General features: G+C 37.9%; 2 protein-coding genes across 2 annotated transcripts in view; one reads left to right on the forward strand and one right to left on the reverse strand.

The window, feature by feature from the left end:
• LOC145672138 (ribosome biogenesis protein WDR12 homolog) overlaps nucleotides 1-19,733 on the reverse strand; it is a 31,506-nt gene extending 11,773 nt beyond the window's left edge. Inside the window, exons 1-6 of the mRNA XM_081741464.1 lie at nucleotides 19,478-19,733; nucleotides 18,202-18,287; nucleotides 17,056-17,272; nucleotides 11,694-11,834; nucleotides 9,729-9,904; nucleotides 6,278-6,354 (exon numbers count right to left, since the gene is read on the reverse strand). Coding sequence (XP_081597590.1) covers nucleotides 6,278-6,354; nucleotides 9,729-9,904; nucleotides 11,694-11,834; nucleotides 17,056-17,272; nucleotides 18,202-18,287; nucleotides 19,478-19,545 — 765 coding nt within the window. The 5' untranslated portion in view covers nucleotides 19,546-19,733. The remainder of the gene's footprint in view (nucleotides 1-6,277; nucleotides 6,355-9,728; nucleotides 9,905-11,693; nucleotides 11,835-17,055; nucleotides 17,273-18,201; nucleotides 18,288-19,477) is intronic.
• A 167-nt stretch (nucleotides 19,734-19,900) lies between these two features.
• Nucleotides 19,901-23,862, forward strand: part of l(2)05287 (WD repeat-containing protein l(2)05287) — a 69,652-nt gene continuing 65,690 nt past the window's right edge. Inside the window, exon 1 of the mRNA XM_081741463.1 lies at nucleotides 19,901-20,486. Coding sequence (XP_081597589.1) covers nucleotides 20,353-20,486 — 134 coding nt within the window. The 5' untranslated portion in view covers nucleotides 19,901-20,352. The remainder of the gene's footprint in view (nucleotides 20,487-23,862) is intronic.

Raw genomic sequence — 23,862 nt, forward strand, 5'->3', positions numbered from 1 at the left:
TAACGCAAGTGCAAGAATTAGTGGAATGAGAATGCGAAAGGAAATGGGAGAACCACGAGAAAACCCACGTGCACGATGTCCCCCACAAACTTACTTGGTTTGAGATCAAACCAGGGACCCCACGCATCAGACGTAAGCGCTCTACCATTGAGCCACAGCGCCCTCCACTCTATAAGGTGCGAATTCAATTATACGCATTCAATAAAATACATATTCAACCACCAGAGGTGTCATCTAAGCTAGACACTGAGCTGTCCACATACAAGAGCTGAGATACAGTTCACGTGGTCTGAATGCCTAAACACCGACATCTTGGATGGAAGAATGTACAACGTAAAGGTTAACTCATCTGCACGATAAGTCGGAAACTCTGATTTTAACTTCCAGTCTTTACATATCACTAAGAACTCAGCATTGATACACATAAATTTCTTTCCATTAGCCAGGGCCGGTGGCGTGGAATGGCCTATGCTATGGGGGCTGGTCTTGCACGGTCTGTGCACCTGCAAAATGCATCGCATTCAAATCCAGGTTCAGAGCCCATGTTAATAGTAGATCGAGTCCTTCATAACCTCGGTGTTGTATAAGGCAATACACGAGAAATTAAAACTTACCATTCACAGGGGTATATATAACTATTATTATATAAATTTACGCATATTCTGTGAATGGTAAAATTTTAAGTTCTTGTATGTTGTGACCTTATACAACGCTAAGGTTATGACGGACTCGATCTATTTAACGTGGACTTGAAGCGAGACTTGAATGCAATTGGCAAGTGCATAGACTTTGCAAGACCAGCCCTTATTGTATAGGTCGTTCCCCACCAAATTATATCGCCTCAAATACAGCCTACGACTACCCTCGATGCTGAAAGGTTCGCTAAACTCAAATCAAATATAAATTTACAGTGGTGATATATGCCATGGCGATGCCACAATAGCAAGTAAGTATAACTGCTATGGGTTACTTTATACTAGACAATAGCACAATAAGTTAGATTGTAATATCGTAACGTTGATACGAGATGTGTTCACGATACAGATTATCTTATAACACGAGAAAAATGAAATGAAATTTTTAAGTTTTACATCCCGTATGCCGGTTAGGCTAAAGGAGACGGTGATTATGAGAAATGAATGAAATGGTGGAATGAAGAAAGTGGGAGGAAACGGGAGACCCCGAGAAAACCCACGAGCACGGTGTTTGTCCACCACAAAATCCACACGGCGCGAGCTGGGATCGAACCAGAGACCCCATGTACCGGAGGTGAACGCTCTACCACTGAGTCACCGCTCCCCCCCCCCTTTAAAATACAAGAGAACTCTTTGTAAAATAGAAGCCAGCACTGTGTAGCGCTCATAGTTCCTACAGTTGCCGTTACAGTGAGCACCATACTAGAAATTAAAACATTCAGTGTGCAAGAACATCATGTGATCTTTCATTCTCTCTGCGTCGTATGGTGCCTATCCTTATCTAGGTCCATATTTAAGTAAGTGCTATTCTGTGGTCCAGCACTTAGGGGGTGGCTTTAAAAAAAATCACAATAAAGTAGTATTTAAAACTAGCAACCAGCAGAGTGCCGTGCAAGCACGAGGATATATATTAATGTGTTTAACTCGCTCTAATTACAGTAGTTACAAATTAGCTATCTCATCTGATTATTTTTAAAAAGTCATCCTCTCCCACCAGCTTATTGAATTATTAATACAGATGCTATTAAACCGTTACTGACGGTGAATAATATATATAAAAAAATATTTTTCTTATCAGTTATCACCAATGATTATTGGTGTCTAACAGTGATGTCCACCAATGGATGTCAGCCAATCCTAGCTTCAAAATCACGCCCCATTAGATCTCTAATAGGTAGAGGTCTGCGCGGATACAAAATATCGCATCCGCAGCATCTCTATCCGCACCCGCATCCGCAGATTATGAGATAGTAAATATATACAACTTACATATTCTATAATACATGTAGTTTTCTGAATCAAACGTAACAATATATTATATCAGTTTCCTCGTGATCAAATATCAAGTACGATAAATAAAATGCAATATAAACCTGCAGATACAAATTAGAAATTAATGAACGACTTATGTACTTACCCAAGATCTTCAAATGCAGGTATCGGATTAAAATAATGCCACGTAGGTAATATCCCCTCAATCGACTAATTTTAGAGCACGTCACTAAGTTTTTAAAATTCATTACTCATAAGAAAAAGAGGGCATTTGTTCTAAACACAAGGGCAAAATAGAAATAATCGTTATTAAGAAATAAAAATTAATCATAGGACCGCAAACACATTCACATATTCCGAACTGGCATTAGCACCCGTAAGTGCACTAAATTTAAAAAATAAGTGACGAAACTAACAATGCAATACAATGCATGCTTTCACGAACAAACTCATTCGTGGCTAAGCAGTTAGCGTACGTGCCTTTCCCGTGGGAGACCCGGGTTCAATTTCCGGCGGGATCTCATGTGGTTCGGATTCCACGTTAATCAGTAGGTCCACGTCTCATATAGCCTCGCTGCTGAACGGGACGTTAAACTCAAAATCAACTCAAGCTTTCACGACCACGCATTTACTGAAACTTCGAATACAAATGGGAAGTCTATGCCTTTAGTTTAGGGAAGAGGCAACAGAGGAAGTTTAGAATGTACCGCTTTTCTTTGCAGCCCCCACTCATTGTTGGACACATTTAGGGTAGGAGAAACAACGCATTGGTTGTTCTTTCTTTCTTTACCAGAGGCTCAGAACATACATACATATACACATACACACAAGAAGAAAGAGGGAGAGAGAAACAATTCCTGTTATAAAACTCCAATCCCTCGGAATGTTCACTGAGGTCCGTGGCACCTCTCCGAAGAGAGAAATCTGTGGGGTCGCAAATGTGCATTCAGTATCTGCTGTACTTCAAAGGAAACAGTGAAGAAGATTTTTTTTTCTTTTTTTTAAAGAGGGAGAGAGAAAGATGAGCGTATGATGTGATTTGTTTACTATTTCGGTGACTTATGCGCTTCTCCAGTTTGTCACAAAAGGCAAAGATAATCTGCTGACCAGTTTTCAGTTTATGGAAGGGGATGCGGTGTTTTAAATTAGGGTTTTGGTTCCTGACCTCTAAGGCTAGAAAAACTTTATTTGAAGACATTTTTCCTCTTCAAGGCGAATGGTCTGAAAACTTTTAGCTTCATCAGAGGGGCTTTGGCGGCAATTATTTTTCTTTTTTTTACAGCAAATAGCGGTACTTGAGCAGTAGCGATGGGGCCTGTCGTTTCTTTCTGTTTAGGTCAGAGATGTCATTCACCTACAAAACGGCTGCTAAAAATATTGAAAACAGCAATAAAAGGACAACTCTCTCGTGTCATTTTTTGTCCTTTTGCTATCACTGAGTCACAAGCTTCAAACACACTTGTATTTTGATTTTAGTATTTTTCAACTGGTTTTAAAACTTTTAATACAAAACGAACGTTTCTAGTGCTCTTTCCACCATTATCAGAAAATTCACAGCCTTTTTTTAGGTAGAAAAAATGTAGGAAACATTATCCGCACAGAAAAGATATATATATCCGCAAATACCGATTTTCATGCGGATATCCGCGGATATATCCGCATCCAAGCAGACCTCTACTAATAGGCTACACTCTCTCTTTCTCTGTGGACTCGGGTGTCGCTCCCGTTCCACTTCATGTGGGTCGGTATCGGTGACAACAAACCCTCCATTGTTTGCTCGGCATTATTCCGAAAAGTGACACATTTTTGTGTACTTCCAGTGCTTTGTATGCTAGTTTGTCTATATGCTAGTTTATAATACACTCTGAACTGTGATACGAAAAAGAGAAAAGTACGAGTTTATTGTTACTTCTTTGGTTAAAGTTGCGACGGATGGTAGAAAAAGACTAAGTAGGGCGGCATATAGCCGGAAGATAGAAGAAATGAAGTATATATAAAGAGGAGATGCTAAAAACAGAAAGGGCTATATCCATATCCATCGATACTCAGTGAGACTGTGATGAAGGTGTAATGGATGTGAAAAACGTAGGGTGCGGAAATTTAAAGGTCAAACACCGTGTGATAAATCCAAAAAGCCTCAACCACGAACAAGCTGCACCCACATAACCGACAATGTGATTGCGTAAGTAGAGAAAGCTGTTATGGAGGATTGCTCATTAGATGAGCGTGATATCGCCTCTAGATGTGGAATTTCTATGGGACGTGCTGAGACTATTTTGTACGGAGACTTGAAAATGAGAACTATTTATTCCAGTTGGGTCCCCCGAATGCTAATTGTTGACCACAGGTATAGGTAGAAATGTGTTACCGCCAGTGCTCAGAAAGTGGTTGTGGCTACGTTCTAGGACAGTTAGAGCGTAATTCCCATTCACTGTGTTGAAAATGGCACGACAGTAATGGCTGCGTGTTATGAACATGTTTTTAAGACTAAACTCATTCAACAAATGCAAGCACAATGACCCGCAAAGAATGCTCATGTATTTTCCATCAAGACAAGGCGCTCCTGCTCATAGATCACTCCTAACTACAGATATGAGGGCTCAAAAAACTGCTTATATATATATATATATATATATATATATATATATATATATATATATATATATATAAAAGCGAGAGAACCGTACGTTCCACCTTTGATTTTACATTACATTTCAATGACAAAAATGTTTTATTAAAAAGTTTCCGATTGTTGGCAATAATTATTCTGAAAAACGCAGTACTCTTCATGGGACAAAATTATAATTTAAAATTTATAATTAAACTAAAACTTTATTATAACTATATATAACATTTATTGACGCCCCTAAAATTCGAGGGAGAGAACGTTAAAGACGCTATACATAAATTTCTTGTTTAAAAAACTTGAATAATGACGTTAAATTAACATCGTAGCGAAAATAACAGTTTATAGCTTTAATTTTGTAAACTTACTTCTCTGACGCTCAGGATAAAATGTTTCCCGAACACAACGAGATCCAACCAAGACTTTTACCTGTTTCTTAGTTTATAGCACTTTTTTCCTTGCCTGTCACACTGAATTTAGGCAAGCAATAAAACACATGTATTAAGATACACAGCTTACAGGTAGTTGATACGATGGTTAGGCAACCAAAACGATATTTGAGATATGGTGGTTGCATAACGTAGATTTGCTGGCAACAATGCAATTCCAGTTTACAAATCAATCAAGATAGTCAGCCCGAACTGAACATCGGACTAACAAGTTCTAGTTGATCTAAACACACTTTCTTAATTTTAGAATTCACTACAGGGAAACAAGAGTGGTACTTGAACAGGAAAATCATAAAAAGTCAAAAAGCGAAAATTTGTCTCCGCCCCACAAAACCGTCTTTTTATGAGAAAAAAAAAAACTTCGTATAAAAAAAAGCTGACTGTTTTGCATCTCTACTCCTAAGTCATGACATTTTCTCGTGACAACTTTGAAATGGTGTCTCATGGTTCCTACTCATCCGACCACTCCTTACGATTTTTTTCTTTTTGATTGTTTCTGATAATGAAAAAAACTCTTTGTGAACGTTCATTTTCTAGTAGGGCCGCTCTGGCATCAGTGATTTTCCACTGATCATATTACACCCTAAAGAAGCGTTCTTGGTGGCCATTAAATCATGGCACCGCTGTGAAAATGTGTACGTCTAAAATGAGAATACGTTGCCAAGTGACAAGTTTCAACTTTCTAAGGGAAGTAGTTCGTGAAGTAATAATAATAATAATAATAATAATAATAATAATAATAATATTAGAGCTCGAACACACTTCGTATTATCTAGGATAAATCTCTTTCTCTGTCCATCGCCGATTTGGGTCTCTACAAAGTCGGTTTACTTTACCGTTCAGGAAGCGAACTTGGTAACGAAATGGTTAATGCATCGGTACGATAAGCTAGATTCCTGGGTTCGATTCTCGGTTGTCATGCATTTATACATATAATTTATTTTCGTTTAATTCTTTGCCTTTACTGACATAGGATAAACCTATAATTTTCACGAGCGGCAAAGTGATAGTTTAGTCTCATCTTTGAAAAAGTTATTCAGAAGCAACTTTGGAGTGGAGAAGAACTACGGTAAATTCGTATTCGCGCCAATCAAACAGTTGAAAACCAATTTCAGACAACTCCGACATTTTATCTGCTACCGGGTGAAGAACGTCATCTCAGCCAATACAGAATAAACAGCAAAAGAAAAGAAGTATTAAATTATTTAAGCTATTCGTACTGACACTGTACTTACTCGTATCTGAGAGTTTCCAAATGCTGTTTTCATTTTCTTCCCCGTGGACTGAGCATCGCCCGTGTCACAATCAGTTGCTGCAAGAAACGTCAAGTGTTCGATTTCAATAAATAACAAACTGTAGGTGTAGTTTAATTTTAATACTTATTCAAAGTATCGATATAATTACAGACACACAATACCTCGGACCTTACAATGAAATACCACCTTCTACTGGTCTAACAAAATACCTGTTCACGAATCACATCATTAAATTTGACAAACTGTTAAATAGTTATATTTGTGCTTAATAACTATTCTATCAGGCTTTGTTTCCATATTGTCAAATGAAACACAACACAAGGCTATGTTATAAAAATATATAAAAACACAAACATGTAACAGTTTCAACATGCTTGCTATCTTCCTCAGAGAGAAAGAGTGGAAGTGTGGTGACATACAGTTAGTGTGTTAAAACTGTTACACTTTTTTACATATTTTTTATCACAGCCTTGCTCAGTGTGTGTTTGTGTTTAGTTGTGTACTTAATACCGAAAAAAAAAGTGGTAGTTGGACTGGAATTAGGATCTTTCACTTTTCGCGCCCATGCTTCACAAATTAAACTAACAAATATAATATTCTGGTATGCTTTTCAACAAAATATGATTTTCACGTCAAAGTTTGTTTACCTGATTGATGCATAGTGACATTTCGTTGACTTTATCACTGATGAGCATGTTATAACTCGATTAGTTCTTGAACTAGTACTTATTATACGCAGAAAAAAACGAGTCCATCTCTTAATGTCTATTCAAACGTCTCTTCGCTTACAAGTAAATTCTGCTATGTGCGAGGTGCTAGGTACTTGTGACCCGCCTACATAGGAATGACGAAGAGAATCATCGATACCATTATCAAGGAATACAAAACATAAAAATTAAGCGGTTTCAGGATTATTTACTCACTTACGTGAACCCAAGCATAACTTTATACAAACATTTTGTACAAATGCTCAGGCACACAAGGAGTGCTCATGACTGATCGAACACTAGCTACCTTGCTTTATTCCATTCCAGCTATATCATTACCTTCTTAACATACCGAGAATACTCGGATGTTTAATTCTATTGAAAATATAAAATCCCGAATATACTCGTGTTAACTTCTGTTTACCTGTACATTTTTTAAACAATGATTACACTCGTTTTCCTATATTTCTGTACGTTTCCGCTAGATACTGCTGGTGAAGTTGTTGTTTACGTCTCTCTCCAGTTTATGTCACTGTAACCTTCTCCATTCAGCATTCCGGCTAGGTTTCGTCTGCAGTAGTGGTTGTGATGAAGCAAAATCTGGCGCCTTCATTTTCCTTCGTGTTTCCTGAAGGTATTCTTCTTGCGTTTTGTCTTTATTTTGATCATTCAAATTCATTTTCCCACTTATTTCACAAGTTCCATAGGTAATATTAGTCCCTTTGCGAGCAGAATTCGGAATTTTATTTCAATGGCTTTTCAGATGCTTGTATCTCATTGCTGAGTTGCCAATAATCAATATTATCATTAACATTCCTAATATTCTCAAGTTATTATTTCAATTGAACACACACAATTAATCGAAATGCCTTTCTATTCAAAATCTATATGTTAAGAGGTTAAACCCTCTTTTTTGCTCAGTCTGTTCTCTTTCTGCTGCTTCTGATTGTAAGGAAAGAGCCAGCTCCTACGCCATACATTCGGAGTTGGAAACGATTGACCTACAAGAATTTGGAGGAGTAAATGTGAGTATTTCGAAAAACTGAAATTTTTGAGCTTTACGTTCCACAATTATGCCGGTTAGGCTAAAGGAGACGGTGATGATGAGTAACGAATGAAATGGTGAAATGAAGAAAGTGGGAGGAAAAGGGAGAACCCCGAGGAAACTCACGTATACGGTATCTGTCCACCACAAAGTTCACTTGGAGGGGGCTGGGATCGAACCCTGGACCCCAAGCACCACACGTGAACGCACTACCACTGAGCCACCGCGGCCCCCGTGAGTAGTTTCGAGTTTATTGCAAGCAATTTTTCGTAATGAAACAGCTATTATTGTGAAAACTATATCATACCATAATGGTGAAAAAAAAAAAAAAAAGCTTGAGTTGAGTTGATTCTGAGTTTAATGTCCCGTTCAGCAGCGAGACTATATGAGACGTAGACCTACTGATTAACGTGGCATCCGAACCACAAGAGCCCCGGCGGAAATCGAACGTGGGTCTCCCAAATGGTAAAAAAAAAGATTTGTTTATTGAAGTTTAGCGTAAGGCTCCCAGATGTCCTGATTTGGTCCGGACAATCCTTTCTTGCAGGTTTTTTTTTCAACTGATGTCGGTACGCTAAAATGACCCTATTTTTCTCAATAACAGTCAGTTATCTTATTTCACATAGTCATTGTTACTTTTTCTTACAAAATGTATACGATTCGTTGCTAAAATCTATAACTTAATTCAACGTACATACATATTTTATCCAAAAGCATTTTTCTAAAAAAAGAAAACGATACCTACTCTGTTGGTGGTAAAGAAAATCAAACAAAACAGACACGCAATGTTTATTATTTTTATATACCAAAACAATACTTATGAAAGTAGAATGAAGACTTCCATGCAGAACGCTTCTTCAATGCATTCATGACCTAGCATGAGACCTGCGTTTCAGGACGGGAAGCATTAGTCCACTGCTATAATTGCAGATACCACAAAGTTTAACGTAATGGCATAGGAGCAATCATTTCAATTTTTAGCAGCCTAAATACGTATTCCCTCTTACACAGTACTTACAGTGACTTGAAAAAGTAACTGGAACGCTTAACACACTAATTTTCCGGAACACAGTGAACGGTGGAAAGAGTGGCATTTCCACAAATGTCCGAATGTTGCTAAGAGACAAATGTCGAACAGGAACTGAGTTTCGATAAAACACTGATGTGGCAGAACGAAGTTCCTTTGCGTTCCAACCCACTTTAACCCTTGTTCTTGTAATCCTAGTTTCACGCTAAAGAAAACTACCAATGAATGATTTCTTAACTTCCTTTCACTCAGTTCGATAGTTTCAGAAAAATGTTCTGATTTCACGCTCTGAAAATATGGTAGCCTTAGTTTAGCGCCCCTATTCAGCATTAAGGTTATATGAGACGTGGACCTACAGTTTACAATGAAGCCCGGACCACCGTAAATTTGTTGAAACTTTAAAGCTCTCCTGTCGGGAATCGAACCTGTGGCACAATGTGTACTAAAGGCACTATGTTGGTTGGTGAAGAAAGAAACTTTCAAAATTATCAACTACAAAAACAAATCAAAACCCAACTTAGGAAAGTTCATACATTCAAATCACTGCCCTACAAGTAAAAATATGTTGTATGAAACAGAAAAAAAAAGAACATCAAACGATCTTATAACACTATCGCAAAATTCTAAAAGAAAGAAAAGAAAAGTACTCACTGGCTGACCATATTTTAAGCAAAGCATCCCATCCACCTGTCGCCATAAATGATGAGGATGGATCAACACCAACACACTCCAAACTTCTTTCGTGACCTCTGCACACATGAATACACTCAACAGCGTTCTTTGATTTGTTCCATTCCCACAGCATACCTGTCTGGTCTTGTGAAACACTGAAAACGAAGGAAGGAACATAATTTACGCCTTGAATATTATGATAGTTCAGAATATTATGATAGTTTACAATGGTCGTGCACGAGGATCGGTACTAAATGTATAATCTTAGTGTATATTACTTATCTAGAGCTTTGAAACAATAAAGAATTCAACAAATATTAAAATAATAATAATAAAAAATGGAAGTATTAACAGAAATACATTTCGGAACGAAGATGATTAAAAACAAATGTAGATTATTGCGTTCAATGTGCTATTCCAGAACCTGAGACCAATAAAACTAGGAATTATAGGTATTTAAAGGTAAAATACGAAATGAAATGAACGAGGTAAAAAAACATATGTAACAGAAAAACTAAATCTCAACCCAAGTGGAAACCCATATAAAACAGTAAACAAGAAATACAGAAACCAAATTCACTGCTATTGACATTTACTAAATAAATAAAGTGAGATATACAGAAGGCATGAACAACACCACAAAATACTTTATGGAATTCTTATTGCTTCGGGATAGTGAAGAAAATGACAGTGAGAAATAAATCAAGTTAAGAAGAGAAATAGAAATATCACAATAGACCAACCAGAAACAGAGAAACTAACTATTCAAGAAATGGAAACGTACATTAGAATATTAAAAAAAATAATATCTTCCAGTTTAACATCCCACGTTTACGCCCATATCCTTTAGGATAAGGGGGGCGGTCGATTAGGTCAAGTGAATGATGATGGATGAATCAGTGGAATGATAGTCTGAAGGAAATGGAAGTATCCCGAGAAAACCCACGGACACAATGTTCTTCATCACGAAATTATTTGGCCGGGAATCAAAGTAGAAACCCTACGCACCCTCTACCAGGGTGTCTACTAAAATTCCAAAATGAAATTTCGTGACTTTTTCTTTACCAAACCATAAAATTTTGAAACATTCAAAAACTAATAACAGTACCTATATTCTTTAGCACCTATCTATGTTATCTCTATCCTGTTTCCTGGAGCGATGAAAACTTGGTGCCCTCTCACAGTTGAATAAACTGGTTAGATGCGTACGTAGTTTCGGCAATGCGATGCCATTTGCATCGCTACGCTACTGCTCAATGATGCCAGCAGAAGGACAATCTCAAGAATGAATTTGGGTGCGAATTAGGAAGAATTCTCATGCATACGATAGAATCATGCTTTCCTTGCGATTTGGTAGCGTCTAAAGTCGACCATAGACATTTTTGGCGGTGAATCTTGACGTTTTACAGAGCAAAACTTTCCCAGTCTTTACTTATATTTGTACAGATAAAAAATTCGTGACCCAAAAGCTAAATTTCTTGACTTTCATGACCGTCTTCTGATTTCATGACTTTCGTGACCGATAGATACCCTGTCTACTTTAAAGAATAATAAATCACCTGACCAAGATAACCTAAACCAGCAACATATAAAAGAAACAGTAAATCGGTACCATATTGAGTCAGACACTATAATTTAAGTATTCAAAAAAGCGAAATACAAAAGAGATGGAAGGAAGCAAATTTAATATTTTGGTGCGGTTGTACTACCATAAAGCAGATATTGGTCTTTCATAAAACATACATAAAGGTAGGATAAGGTTTTGGTCAAAGGATTTCCAAAATCCCGAATGCACCCATCAAAAGAACAAAATCTGTCAATTTCGAAAGCTAGTAAAATTAAAAGTACTTGAAACGATAGGAAGGGTTTTCTGCATAAGAACTACGACAACAGGAGTTTTCAGATATGGCGAAATATAATTTTTAACTTCTGCTATCAACTTACCTGACAAACGAAGATACAGGGTCTCCAAGCTCTACCCACGCAATGTCTTTAACTGGTCCTGTATGTCCTGGTATCGTCAGCAAATGCTGTCCTTTGCTTGTCCAAATATGTATCGTGTTATCATAACAACCAGTAAGAATCCTGAAATGGACACACAAAACACGTAACATTCTTCACTTGAATCATCATCAACATTTTCATGAACGGAATTAATTCAACAATAAAACAATAATACTTAATATATTCTCTGAATGTAAATTAAAAAGTGAGATGAAGTTATTTTAAACAAAGACTTGAAAACTAACTTACTTGAATGTATCAATATTGTAATGTTTCCGGTAGAGTCTAATAAAACAGTGCGCGATTTAACTAGTTCACCTATTTATATATAGTTAGGATATATATATATATATATATATATATATATATATATATATAATTTACAAAGTTTCTTTGTAATACAGTAAAATGTTTCTCAGTGTTTAAAGAATCGACAGCACAAGTAGTGGCTTCGAAGATATAGGTACAATCGTCTTAGGTTAAAGTGGGAATCCCTTCGTTCATTGCAGCCTCAGGAGTGTGTGATTACAAGGATTCTCCTTTGTCCAATGCGACCTCGGGAGATGGGATTTCTCCTTAGCTCAATGCAGCCTCAGGAGGAAGGTAGTTGTAAGATATCTGTTTTGCCCAATGCAGACTCCAGAGATAAGATTTAGAAGGATATCTCCATAGCACAATGCAGTCCCCGGAGAGAGGTGTTGGTAGGTGAATGATCAGCCGATAACTGATACTTCTCTCCATTTGTGGTCGTCTTTTACGGGTGTTCTCGGAAGGGGAAGTAGGTGAGGAAAAAGTCGTCCATCTTCGGTTTCCTTCCGAACTAACTTCGTGATTTTCTGGTGTTCTTCTTCCATCATCTGCTGGTGACAATGTTTGTACGAAATAGCATGTGGTTGTCAATGAAACATGTGTTTATGAAAGTTGTTTACAAGTAAATGTACGGAAACTTACAATATATACGTGCAAGTACACAACGGAATTCCTTCTTTAAATTCTTTACAAAATTTCAAGTCTCTCTCTACATTCAATTGCTTTAAAGCTTTTTTGTCGGAGGTATGAATAAAGTATAACAGTTAAGCAGCACAGAAATATAATAGTACTCTAGTTAACTGAAGTACTAAAATTTTACAAATTGATTTTGCAACTCACCATTTCTAGGTTAATGTACTCCATGCATTACCAAGCAATTTAAATAAATCATACAACTAAATACTTATTGTAAGGTTCCATACCCTCACGCGTAAGCAACCTCCATAAAATCATACTTCATTCACAACCACGTGCCATTGTGTCCAAACTTTGTCACCAGCAGACGATGGAAAGTGGACACTGGGAAATCACGAAGTTGGTTCGGAAGGAAACCGAAGACGGACAATTCTCCCTTCACAAGCCACCCCTTCGAAGGACGTCCATAAAAGACGACCACAAGTGGACAGAAATATCAGTCTACAGCTAATCATTAATCTAGTAACACCTCTCTCCGGGGGCCGCAATGGGGTATGGAGATTCCCTCTAAACCTTATCTCTGGAGGCTGCACTGAGTGAAAGAGATATCCTACTAACCACCTTCCTCCCGAGGTTGCAGTGAGCGACGGAGGAATCCTATAACTGTCTACCGAAATCGCAGTGGACATAGGAGACTCCTTTTAATTACCTACCTCGGAGGCTGGAATAAGCGAAGGGATTCCCATTTAGACAAATTGAACTATATATTTCCGAAACCACTACTGGGTGCTGAGGATTCACTGGACTTTGAAAGATATTGTATATTAGAAAGAAACATTGTAAATTCATTATATAGATCTATTTTTATAATAAATACGAGAAGGGTTTAAATCCCGTACTGTCTTATTACACCATACCATAAACTTTACAAATCAAAACTCTCACTTTGATCCGTAAGCAGCAAGATGTTTGAACTTACATATAAATGCAGTAAAAAGTACTCGACTTTCCTTTAAATAGATAAAAACTTCATGTTTCTACCACATAAAATTGTAGAAGGCTGCATATAATAACGAATACCAAAGACTAAGAAAATTATTAAAGATTATTTACGGAAGCTGATCACAATGTTCATGGAACGTGCCTCGTGACTGACACTCTTCCCGTCAATATATTACTACTTTTTCTTTTTATCAATGAACTGGAAACACGATTTATTAAATACTACATATTTAATTTAACAGTTCGAGGTGATATCAAAAAGTTTCGAGACTAGTTTTATTTACAAGAAAGTACTTATTTATCCACGTTTACACACCATCACCTTCAAAGGTTTTTTTTTTTTTTTTTTTTTTTTTTTTTTTTTTTTTTTTTTTTTATATATATATAAATATGCCAAGCACCTTCTGCGATTCGCGCTGGATCTCCGCAACGGTGGCCAAACGGCGACCTTTGAGCTAGATCTTCCGCTTCGGGAAGATGGCGAGATCCACAGGAGCGAAATCTGGCGAGAAGGTGGGTGAAGAAGTGCGATCATCTTTTTGCTGAGAAACTCAGTAGTGAGGAGAGCACGGTGACAGGGTGCATTGTCGTGCAGCAGCCAGTTTTTCGTGCGTCATAAATCTTGTCACTTTCGCCGAATGTCTTCTCTCAGATGCCTTAAAATCTGGCAGTCCCGCTATTGATAGTCTGGCCTCTCGGGATGAAATCGTGATGCACCATGCCGCGAATGTTCAGAACAGACGAAGAGCATGCACTTGATCAATCTCTGACCTGGCTCGCTCTTTTTGGTCGTGGAGACGATGAGCTCTTCCACTTTGAAGACTGTTGCTTTGTCTCAAGAGTCGTATCCATACACCATACACCCAATTTCCGTCACTGGTACTAATCCTCGACATAAAGAATGAATCACCCACAGCACGCTGACGGAGTTCTTGGCAGACTTCGAAGCGGTGTTCCTTCTGCTTCTTGGTCAGCCGGCTAGGGACGAACTTGGCAGCAAAACGGCGCATGTTCAAATCACACGTGAGGATTGCCTGCATTGTTCCGTACAACACATCGACAATGGCAGCGATGTTGTGGATTGTTTTCCTACGATCCTCATGCACAAGTTGCCGAATGGTTTCAACATTTTCGAGTGTTGTGCTTATTGAAGGTCTTCCTGATCGTTCGTGGTGTCTTCCAGTGATGTTCTTACGCTCTTGAAGCACGCGTACCATTGTAAACTCCTCGAATGACTCTGCAGCATCGCCATACATTTACCGGATTAAGCGTCTCTTGTCGGATTTGCCTAATTTCACAGAATTTCACGTTTGCTCATTATTCTAATTTGCTGTCCATGATGAAAACGCAGACGTGGTAATGTACGTGATCAGAGTAGCACCAGGTGCACAGCCCCCGATGTACACAGGACGATGTGTCTTGGTACACTGACTTATGAAAGTTACGGTGCCCTGTGAAATGAAAACTCTACTTTTACGTCCCACGGTTATGCCGGTTAGGCTAAAGGAGACGGTGATGATGACAAATGAATGAAATGGTGGAATGAAGAAAGTGGGAGGAAACGGGAGAATCCCGAGAAAACCCACGAGCACGGTGTTTGTCCACTTAGGGTGCCCTGTATTTGTGCCTGCAGCCTTGCGCTGGCATCTGTTGTCGTGTTACAGAAACAGTTTCGAAACTTCTTGATTCCAGCTCATATACTGTACGAAACTTCACAACTGAATTTAGATCGTGTAATTTTCAAATCAGAGATGGGATAATTTAGTAAAGCACGTTTCCACTTGGCAATGGAGAGCCAGAAGAAAAAGAATTGGCCTATAAAAGGTATCAGTCGTAGGCGCACTCCATGAATATTGTAAATACCAAGAGGGGTGCTACCGTAATAGTTTAAATAATTTCATAGGTTGCTTTTTTTATTTTACGCAACCTGTTACAATTTTACCCGCACTGAACCTTGTATTCTTTTCACAGCACCTTGGATCCTCTGAAGAAGTCGCATAGGGACTTAAAATACTAGGAATACTAGGGACTTAAAATATTTTGTACAAGCACAGAAGTTATAAGTATACTAGTTTTCAAAATGAAAAATCAAATGACATCTTTCAGTTTTACGCCCCACAATGTCAAGTTTTCATTATTAATACAGGGTGCGTTCACAAAGTTTCAAGGCTGGTCTCAAAATAACAAACGCTTTACACATTTCCGTACAACGAACTAAAAGTCTTCAAAATATGACCCTTGGGCATCAACACATCGCTGCCAGCGGGTTTTCCATTGTTCATAGGCTCCAGCCTAAAAGTGTTCGCGCACTAGGTTATGAAGGGACATCGTCGAAGCCGCCTGGAACGCTGGAATCGTGCCGAATCTCTCCCCTTTCAGGTCTTTCTTGATTTGGGAGAACAAAACAGTCGCTGGGAGGCTGTAGGCTGGATGCGGCAGAGTTGCCACGTTGAACTGCGCCAAAACTTCACTTTTCTCATTTTCAAATCTTCTGTTACTAACCTGAACACAGTAGTCGGACCCAATCCTAGTTCATCGGCATTTACTCTAACACTAAGGCGATGATCAATGTTTAAGAGTTTACGCACTTTCACTAGATTTTCCTCAGTTAAGCTTGTTGCAGGTCTCCCAAGGCGGTTATCGTCTTCAACGTCCTCGTGGTCCTCTTCGAACCTCTTGTGCCATATGCAAAGCATTGTACGTGACATAGCGTCTTCTTTGTAGGCTTCCTGAATCATACGAAAAATCTGTAGCTCTTTCATTGTTTCGCACAGAACTTCGCGGCATAACACTGCTCCAAATGCCGCTGCATTTTGCACTCACTCAGGTTTAGACGGGGGTCACTGACACGCACTCACGCCACTAGCGATCTACTCACTCTCGCGTCTCGGAGGCAACTGACGCTTGTGCGGTGCTTAGCTAACCCCCCTCTCTACTGCACCCTGTCGGTAGAACGGTCTGCGCGTGCGCCCCTACTCAGACAACAGTCTTGAAACTTTGTGGACGCACCCTGTACATAGGATGGGCTAATAACCCTATTCGGCTTTTAATATTCAATTTCGTTTATAAAGTTTCGTTAACATTTGATAAACATTCTGAGTGTAGCACACACAACACAAACAACATAACATAGTTAAAACAATACAGAGGGAATGTCATTTAAAAAAATGTGAAACAATCTGCAAGTTTTAATCCGATGTCAATGACCCGTATGTAGCACAACTTGGAATTAAATTCATGTAAATAAGTACAGAAACCACTTGCTCTTTACTATTACTTTCATTGCAAAATATCAACGAGCGCGTAATATTTACCCGAAATTCTACAATTACAAAAATATTTACATGCTACTTACCAAGTTTCCCTTGCAGCCACGGCCGATACCCAGTCATCATGCATCAAGGAGTTCTCTGGCTCGGGAGCTGGATGTTTCTCTAAGTATTCAACTTCAACAACGACTTCATGTGAAATTTCTCGTTCCTGAAGATGATCCTTGAGAGGTACTCGAAGGAACTCTCCATTTACCAGGAAATCAAACTCAATACCCTTCCTCTCGTTCTTTGGAAGATTTTCTGAAATAGATAGATTTTGGAAATGAAATGAACTTCATTAAACTGTGGAATTTGCGATGGGAAATCTTACTCTATTTCAAGTCCGCGTAGGAAACTGTCTTTCACATGCCGGGCAGCTAGCATGGTCACAGTCATACAGTAGGTTGACGATTGCGAAACTTGTCTGTAGCGAGTTTGAGTCCAGCCCAAGGTATGGATGATATGTATTGTTCTTTTACCATTCATTTCTCATCATCTCAACCATGAAACTAAACTTAAAATTGACATTTTTGAATTTAATATGCGCTCGATTTCAAACAATTCTGATGTTACGGAAGCCGAAATAAAAATTCCGAAGGATAAAGAATTAAAATGTACTCTATTATACTATCATGGTACCTTATTTGTGTGTACAGAAACACGTTGGGGATTCAATTCTTTCAAATTATCTTCGTCATTTCATTAATGATATGATAACCAATATCGATAAAAACACATTCCTGAAAACTGGAAGATATGAATCGATCTAACATTGAAATCCAGCTTATATATATATATATATATATATATATATATATATATATATATATATATATATATATATATATATATATATATATATATATTGGTAACTGAAAACTTTAGATTTAGGTTAAAATATCGTAACACCGTTGAGCCTAACACACTTTTTCTTTTAAGTAAAAAGTGAATTGTAATTTTTTCTCTCGTTTGATAATCTTGCGATTTTATAAACCACTTGTTTAATTTTAAACTAACATGAAGCGAATAGGCTTGTAACAAGGAGCCTTGTTAAGAATATCAACACAGTGCTCATAATTTCTTTCACCTTACTAATTTTGCTTTTAGTGTATGTAAAAATATTTACATACCGCTACTTCAAACATTGAAATTTGATAATATGATGATAAATAACATTATTATAAACTTACCTTTCAGTAATTCATTTACCAACTTATTCAAGTCTCGGACATCAATTTTAGCAGGTACAGAGTATGGTGTTGCAGCCACAGCATATCTTAAAAAAAAAAAAAGAAAATGCATGAATTACCTTATGTTAATTATCCTTTTAAAATAGAAATCTACTTAAAATTACGAACTTTAATACACCTGTATTTTTGGTTTAAAGTGTAAAATCAATTTCAAATGCTTTACAATAGTTAAAATAACTGAGTGTATATGAGTTGTTGAGTTGATTTTAGTTTAGCGTCCCGTTTAGCAGCGAGGCTATATGAGACGTGGACCTACTGATTAACGTGGAATCCGAACCACATGAGCTCCCGCCGGGAATCGATGAGTGTATATGAAAGACGACTGTAAAGATACCATCTTCCACCGGTGAAGTATTTCTGCACAATGTACAAAAGCTGTATTTTAAGTTTACAAGCGGAGCGCTACTAGTAAGAAACCATAACAGTTACAACTGCAACTTGTATCATCGCCAACACCCACTTTTCAGCACTCCCTCTTATGCGTTTACCTACCGTCGCAAACGCGCCTGCTTTCTTCGGACGTACCCCCTAGCTACCACCCGTGCCTTCCAATTTCGCCCTCCTCTGAATCGGTTAAATGGCATTCGTGATCTTTTTATGGCCACCTAGCACAGGTTGGTTTGTTTTTAGCACTTTAGTTTTTATGCCATACATCCAAACTCCGTATATATACGCGAATCGTAAAAGAATTGTAATATTTCTTGGCACCCTTGGATTTAATCTATGCCAAGTGAGTTTTTCATATCGCCTCCTGCAAATCATTTAGGAGATAGTGAGAAAGAAATAAGTAAAAGAGTTAGTAAAAGAGCTAGAAGAAAATTTTCAACAGTTCTCTCCATTGGTGTGCCAAAAGTAAACCTGCACGCAGGTTGAAGCGTGTTATTGTCATAAATAATATTTCATGACACATCAGTTTACATATATGTTATTAATCGGAACAGAATTACTTGGATATTTGCCACGAAAAGAATGCCTTAGGGAGTTATTGGAAAGAAAAGTGAAGTAAAAATTATTTTGAATCTGACTATTGTAAAACTGCACGAAACAATTCTTGGTAACTGTTTCTTCCTGTGCATCTATTCTATATCTGCACCGGAACGTTCTTGCTACGATTTAAGGTGACATATATCTTCTGTACCAAAATAAAAGAAAAATATAAAATGACTGTTATCGTCTGCTATACACTATTACACATATCACAAACCAACTTTCTTACTTCTCTTGCTTGGTAAAAAGACGAATTTGCAACTGAGGCTCCGAGGTCCCTGCTTGATTAGCAGCCATCGGCACTCACAAATGTGTTTCAATATTGAGAGTTTAAAGTACGCATGTACTTAATATGCACGTCTTAACAATGCTGACGGTTAATGTTTTTCCCGTCTCAACAAGCACCTGACAGAACCAAATTTCTATATGCACACACAATTTATGCTTTGCACCAATAACCACATGTACGCAACACCAACAACCGATTGATACACAGTGCACTATTATCGAGTATCGAATTATTCGATTATATGTTATCGAATGCGTTCGATAGTAGTAGTATACATGTGAAGGGGAGTTTACTTGACTGAGAACTACTATTTTACGGTTTGCGTCAACCCAATGTGAGATTTGCGTTCTAATTTTCTACAGACTCAAATAGTCAAAATTAACTTTGTATTTCTTGCATTGCGTTGCCACATTCAAATTTTGCTAAGACGAAAATAAGTATCTCGATCCCATTCCGTTACTAGTACGATATGCGTTTACAAAAATGGCGAAGCGTAATGCAACAGACATGCAAAAACGAATCATAACTGTTATGCTTAATACGCAAAGTATAGCGTGGTTTTGTGTTGTGTTACCCTCTACAGTTTATCAGGTTCGAACGTAATACGGTCCGATTTCAGGTTGTGGTCGAAAACATTCTCAAGTCCGAAAGATCGATCATTCGAACTTTTTCGATAACACTGAAGGATCGAAGAATTCGGTAATCATCATAAGTGGTGACACCTCGTAGTAAAATATAAAATTAAGCTTGAGCATCAACGTGCGTGTGCGTCTGTACATGTGTGTGTGTTGTTGATAGTAGCATAGAGTAAATACATGCTACTAGTAAACATGAGGAAAGTTAAACATTCTGAAGAAAATGTTGGATCATTTAGAAGTGGCAATTTAAGTGTTGAAGAAGTTTCTGGTGTTATTGTTGGAGTGAAGCCTGCATTTTCTAGCGATGGAAGGTATGATTTTTAACTGAGCGAATGGGATTAAAAGTACGAGATACGGTACTTACTGTAATTAACATTAGAATTACAAGGTATGGTACTTAAAATGATGGCTGATATTTAGTATCCCCCCCAATCTTGCACATATAAGATTTACAGTATGTTACTTTACAAAATATAGCTGAGCTAGGGACAGCTAGCGAAGGGAGTTAGAAACCCCCATGGGCCTTGCGCTCCTACCTTTATCACAATTTAAACAAAAACAAGGTACTCGGTTCTGGGACCATGAAACGAGTTAGGGGAGATACTAAATGCCATCCAAAACGACCTACCTTGTTTCTGTCTATAAAGATAGAAGAAAAAAGGCCCTGCGGGACTTCTAAACCTCTTCGCTCGCTCAGCTATATTTTGTGAAGTGAGGAGGTGATCTTTTATGTGCAAGATTGGGGAGATATTACATATCAACCGAAACGAATTTCTGCTGGCAGTATATTTCTGCACGATATATGTGACCTACAATTTATGTCAAACAAATGCTCTAGCCTGTGATTTTATGCAATGTCAAGTGTTTCATGCACTGTTCTCGTTTCTATTCATGCTCTCCATCGCTGTCGCACATGCTCTGTACGGACACGTTGCTGCACCGGCCCATGCCCGTACTCGGTTAGATGGGATTCTCGCTTGTAGTAGTTACCCAGCACGAGTTGGTGGTTTTTCCACAGTCATTATATGGCATACGTTACGACGCGTTTTTATATCCGTAAGTCCGCGTAAATAGAATCTACGCCCACGAAGCTTGGGAGTGTGATTGTAGGATGTAAGAGAAAAAGAAAGGTAAGTATACGTAAAATTGTGATTTTTCATGTCAGAAACGTAACACGTACCAACTTGTGCTAGCTGGCCACAACAATCAACAGTTCTGTCGTGCTTATATACTGTTTACAAGTACTATCTGTTATCTACCCTAAGATACGATTTCTAAAGCGCTACGAGTGAATTTCACCATGGAATATGTGCATATAGTAGGATATTACGTAATAATTTCCAGAACATAGTGTGCACGTACATTATCAATATTTGGTAGTGGGCCCTGGTAATATAGTAACTGTCTAGAACGTCTGAGAGAATCATTTAAAACAAGATAAGTGAAAGAAAAGAAATACTGCACCTTCCTTTTGAATGAATGAATGAGTAGGGGGAATTAATGGGGAAGTCAGCAATGAGGCTATATGTCCCCGTCACAATGATCCTTCCTTTTATTATTGTAAACCAAAGAGAATCTTGTGTAACATAAACTAACCTCATCTCACCTTGTACAATCCGCGGCAAAAAACCTGCAACATGAGGATGTAAGTTTATTGTGAAACTACGCCTAACAGCACAGGGAATGAACATAACGTCTAAGTGGAACGAATCACGCCAGGACAAACCTCGGTGTCCTCCCGTGCACACTTATTTTGAAGCAAAAGACTTCGTCATTTCACAATAAACTTATATGCTCATGTTGCAGGTTTTTTGCCGCGGATTGTACAGGTCAAATTTGTACACTACAAGGAATAATTGTTGAAAGGTGAAGTCCGAGGAGTCATCAGAAGTGATGGTTGAAAAATCACAACCGTATTTGGTAGCAATAATGGAATTTCAGTGGAACATGCAAGAAAGAAAGCTTATGAAAAAAAGACTGAATGAGTCACAGCGGTCCTGTTGTCATATTAAACTCGTCTATGTAACATGTATAAGTTCTGGTTTCAGCATTGATCTTAACCAGCTCAAAAAACGCGTTTATTTACAAAAAGTACCTTTCTTCCCTATTTCGAGCTTAGTACGAACGGTGGGTCAGTGGCAGAGCGCTTATCTTTAGTGCGTGGAATCTTTTGATCGATCCCTGGCCAAGTAGACAATATCGCGTCCAGAGTTTTCACGGGATACTCCCCTTTCCTCTCACTTTTTCATTCCGCCAATTCTTCCATCATCACTCACATGCCTAAATTATCGTCTCCCTTAGCCTAACAGATATTTAATCGTGGGACTTTAAACTGAAAGATTTCAATTCATTTTCTAGTACGATCTCAATGAAAAGCATTTATCAGCGTTTAAGGGTACGCAAGTCGTTGTATAATATATGGTGCAATCTTAGACGTTACGGTTTAGCCGGAACAGTCTCGGATTTATATCATTTGTCCCTTCTCAAAATTGTTCAAAACTCAATACATACGCACTTTTCTCCAAAATGTCATTCGTACGATTTAAAAGATCCCGCTTTTAATAGTCATCGATACTCAACCGGAATAGTCTACTCTCCGTCAGATTCACTGTTGCCACAGTCCTCGCTCTGGAGTGGGCTGAAAAATAGTACCAAATTGAAACAAAAAGGGCTGAATTCATTATTTTAAGCCAGTGAAATACATCGCTTTATAACACGAAACTAAAAGAGGTAAAGTTCTAGACCCCCCCTTCTTCCAAGAGTCCAAATCAAGAAAGTGCTCATTTTAAAAATTACTTTTTAAAAACATCCAAATAGGAGGACCCCGAACAATCGTGGAAGTAGATGAAACTTTTCTTGCACGTAGGAAGTATAATAAAGGCCACAAATTAAAAGGAAAAACAGTTATCATCTTCGGTATGTATTGTAAGGAAACCAAACGCGTCTCTATTTCAAAGTAACCAAAAAACCATAACGGTATTATGACCATATCTGAAAAATATATAAAACAAGGAACAAATCAATCAGCTCTGTGTGTAAACAGTTATGTTATAATAAAATATGAAAATATAAATTATTGCACCTTATTCTCGCGAATTTCACGACCGAAGGAGCACAATAGACACACAAAGTTTGTAGCGTTATGGGATGCAACATCACAGAATGATTGCTCAACAGCATTTTTTAAGAGTCCAAGACACAAGTAACGAGAAATGTATGAAAAGTTTTACTGACACTTTTGAAAATGTGACAAATATTTGTTAAATGGTGCTGAATTAGGTAGAATTGTACCAACTTTTTCACAAAAGGGGCTGAAAGTACCAGCGTGGTACCAACGGGCCGGTGAATGACAAAAAGGGCTGAATTTGGTACAATTGTACCAAGTGTGGCAACAGTGGTCAGATTATTACGATTAGTTGATAAACTTTTTTATTGCGTTCATACTAGAGTTGTAAAGAGAGGGGGAAAAAATATGTAGTGAAATTGTACACTTCTTCTTAAGTACTGTACGTTGTTGGAAAGAATCCGCGTCTACGTAAGCGTTCCTGACTTGAATTAAAAGGGATGTTCCCTTATATTGTATTTTTCACTACTTGTAAAATAGTACATATTAAATCCCTAGAATGTAATATTTGTTCCACTTTACTGATTTACATTTGCACAAATCACGGAGAGTGCCAATATATT

This window comes from Thermobia domestica, chromosome 15, assembly GCF_964235325.1.
Source record: "Thermobia domestica chromosome 15, izTheDome1.hap1.1, whole genome shotgun sequence".
Lineage (NCBI taxonomy): Eukaryota > Metazoa > Arthropoda > Insecta > Zygentoma > Lepismatidae > Thermobia > Thermobia domestica.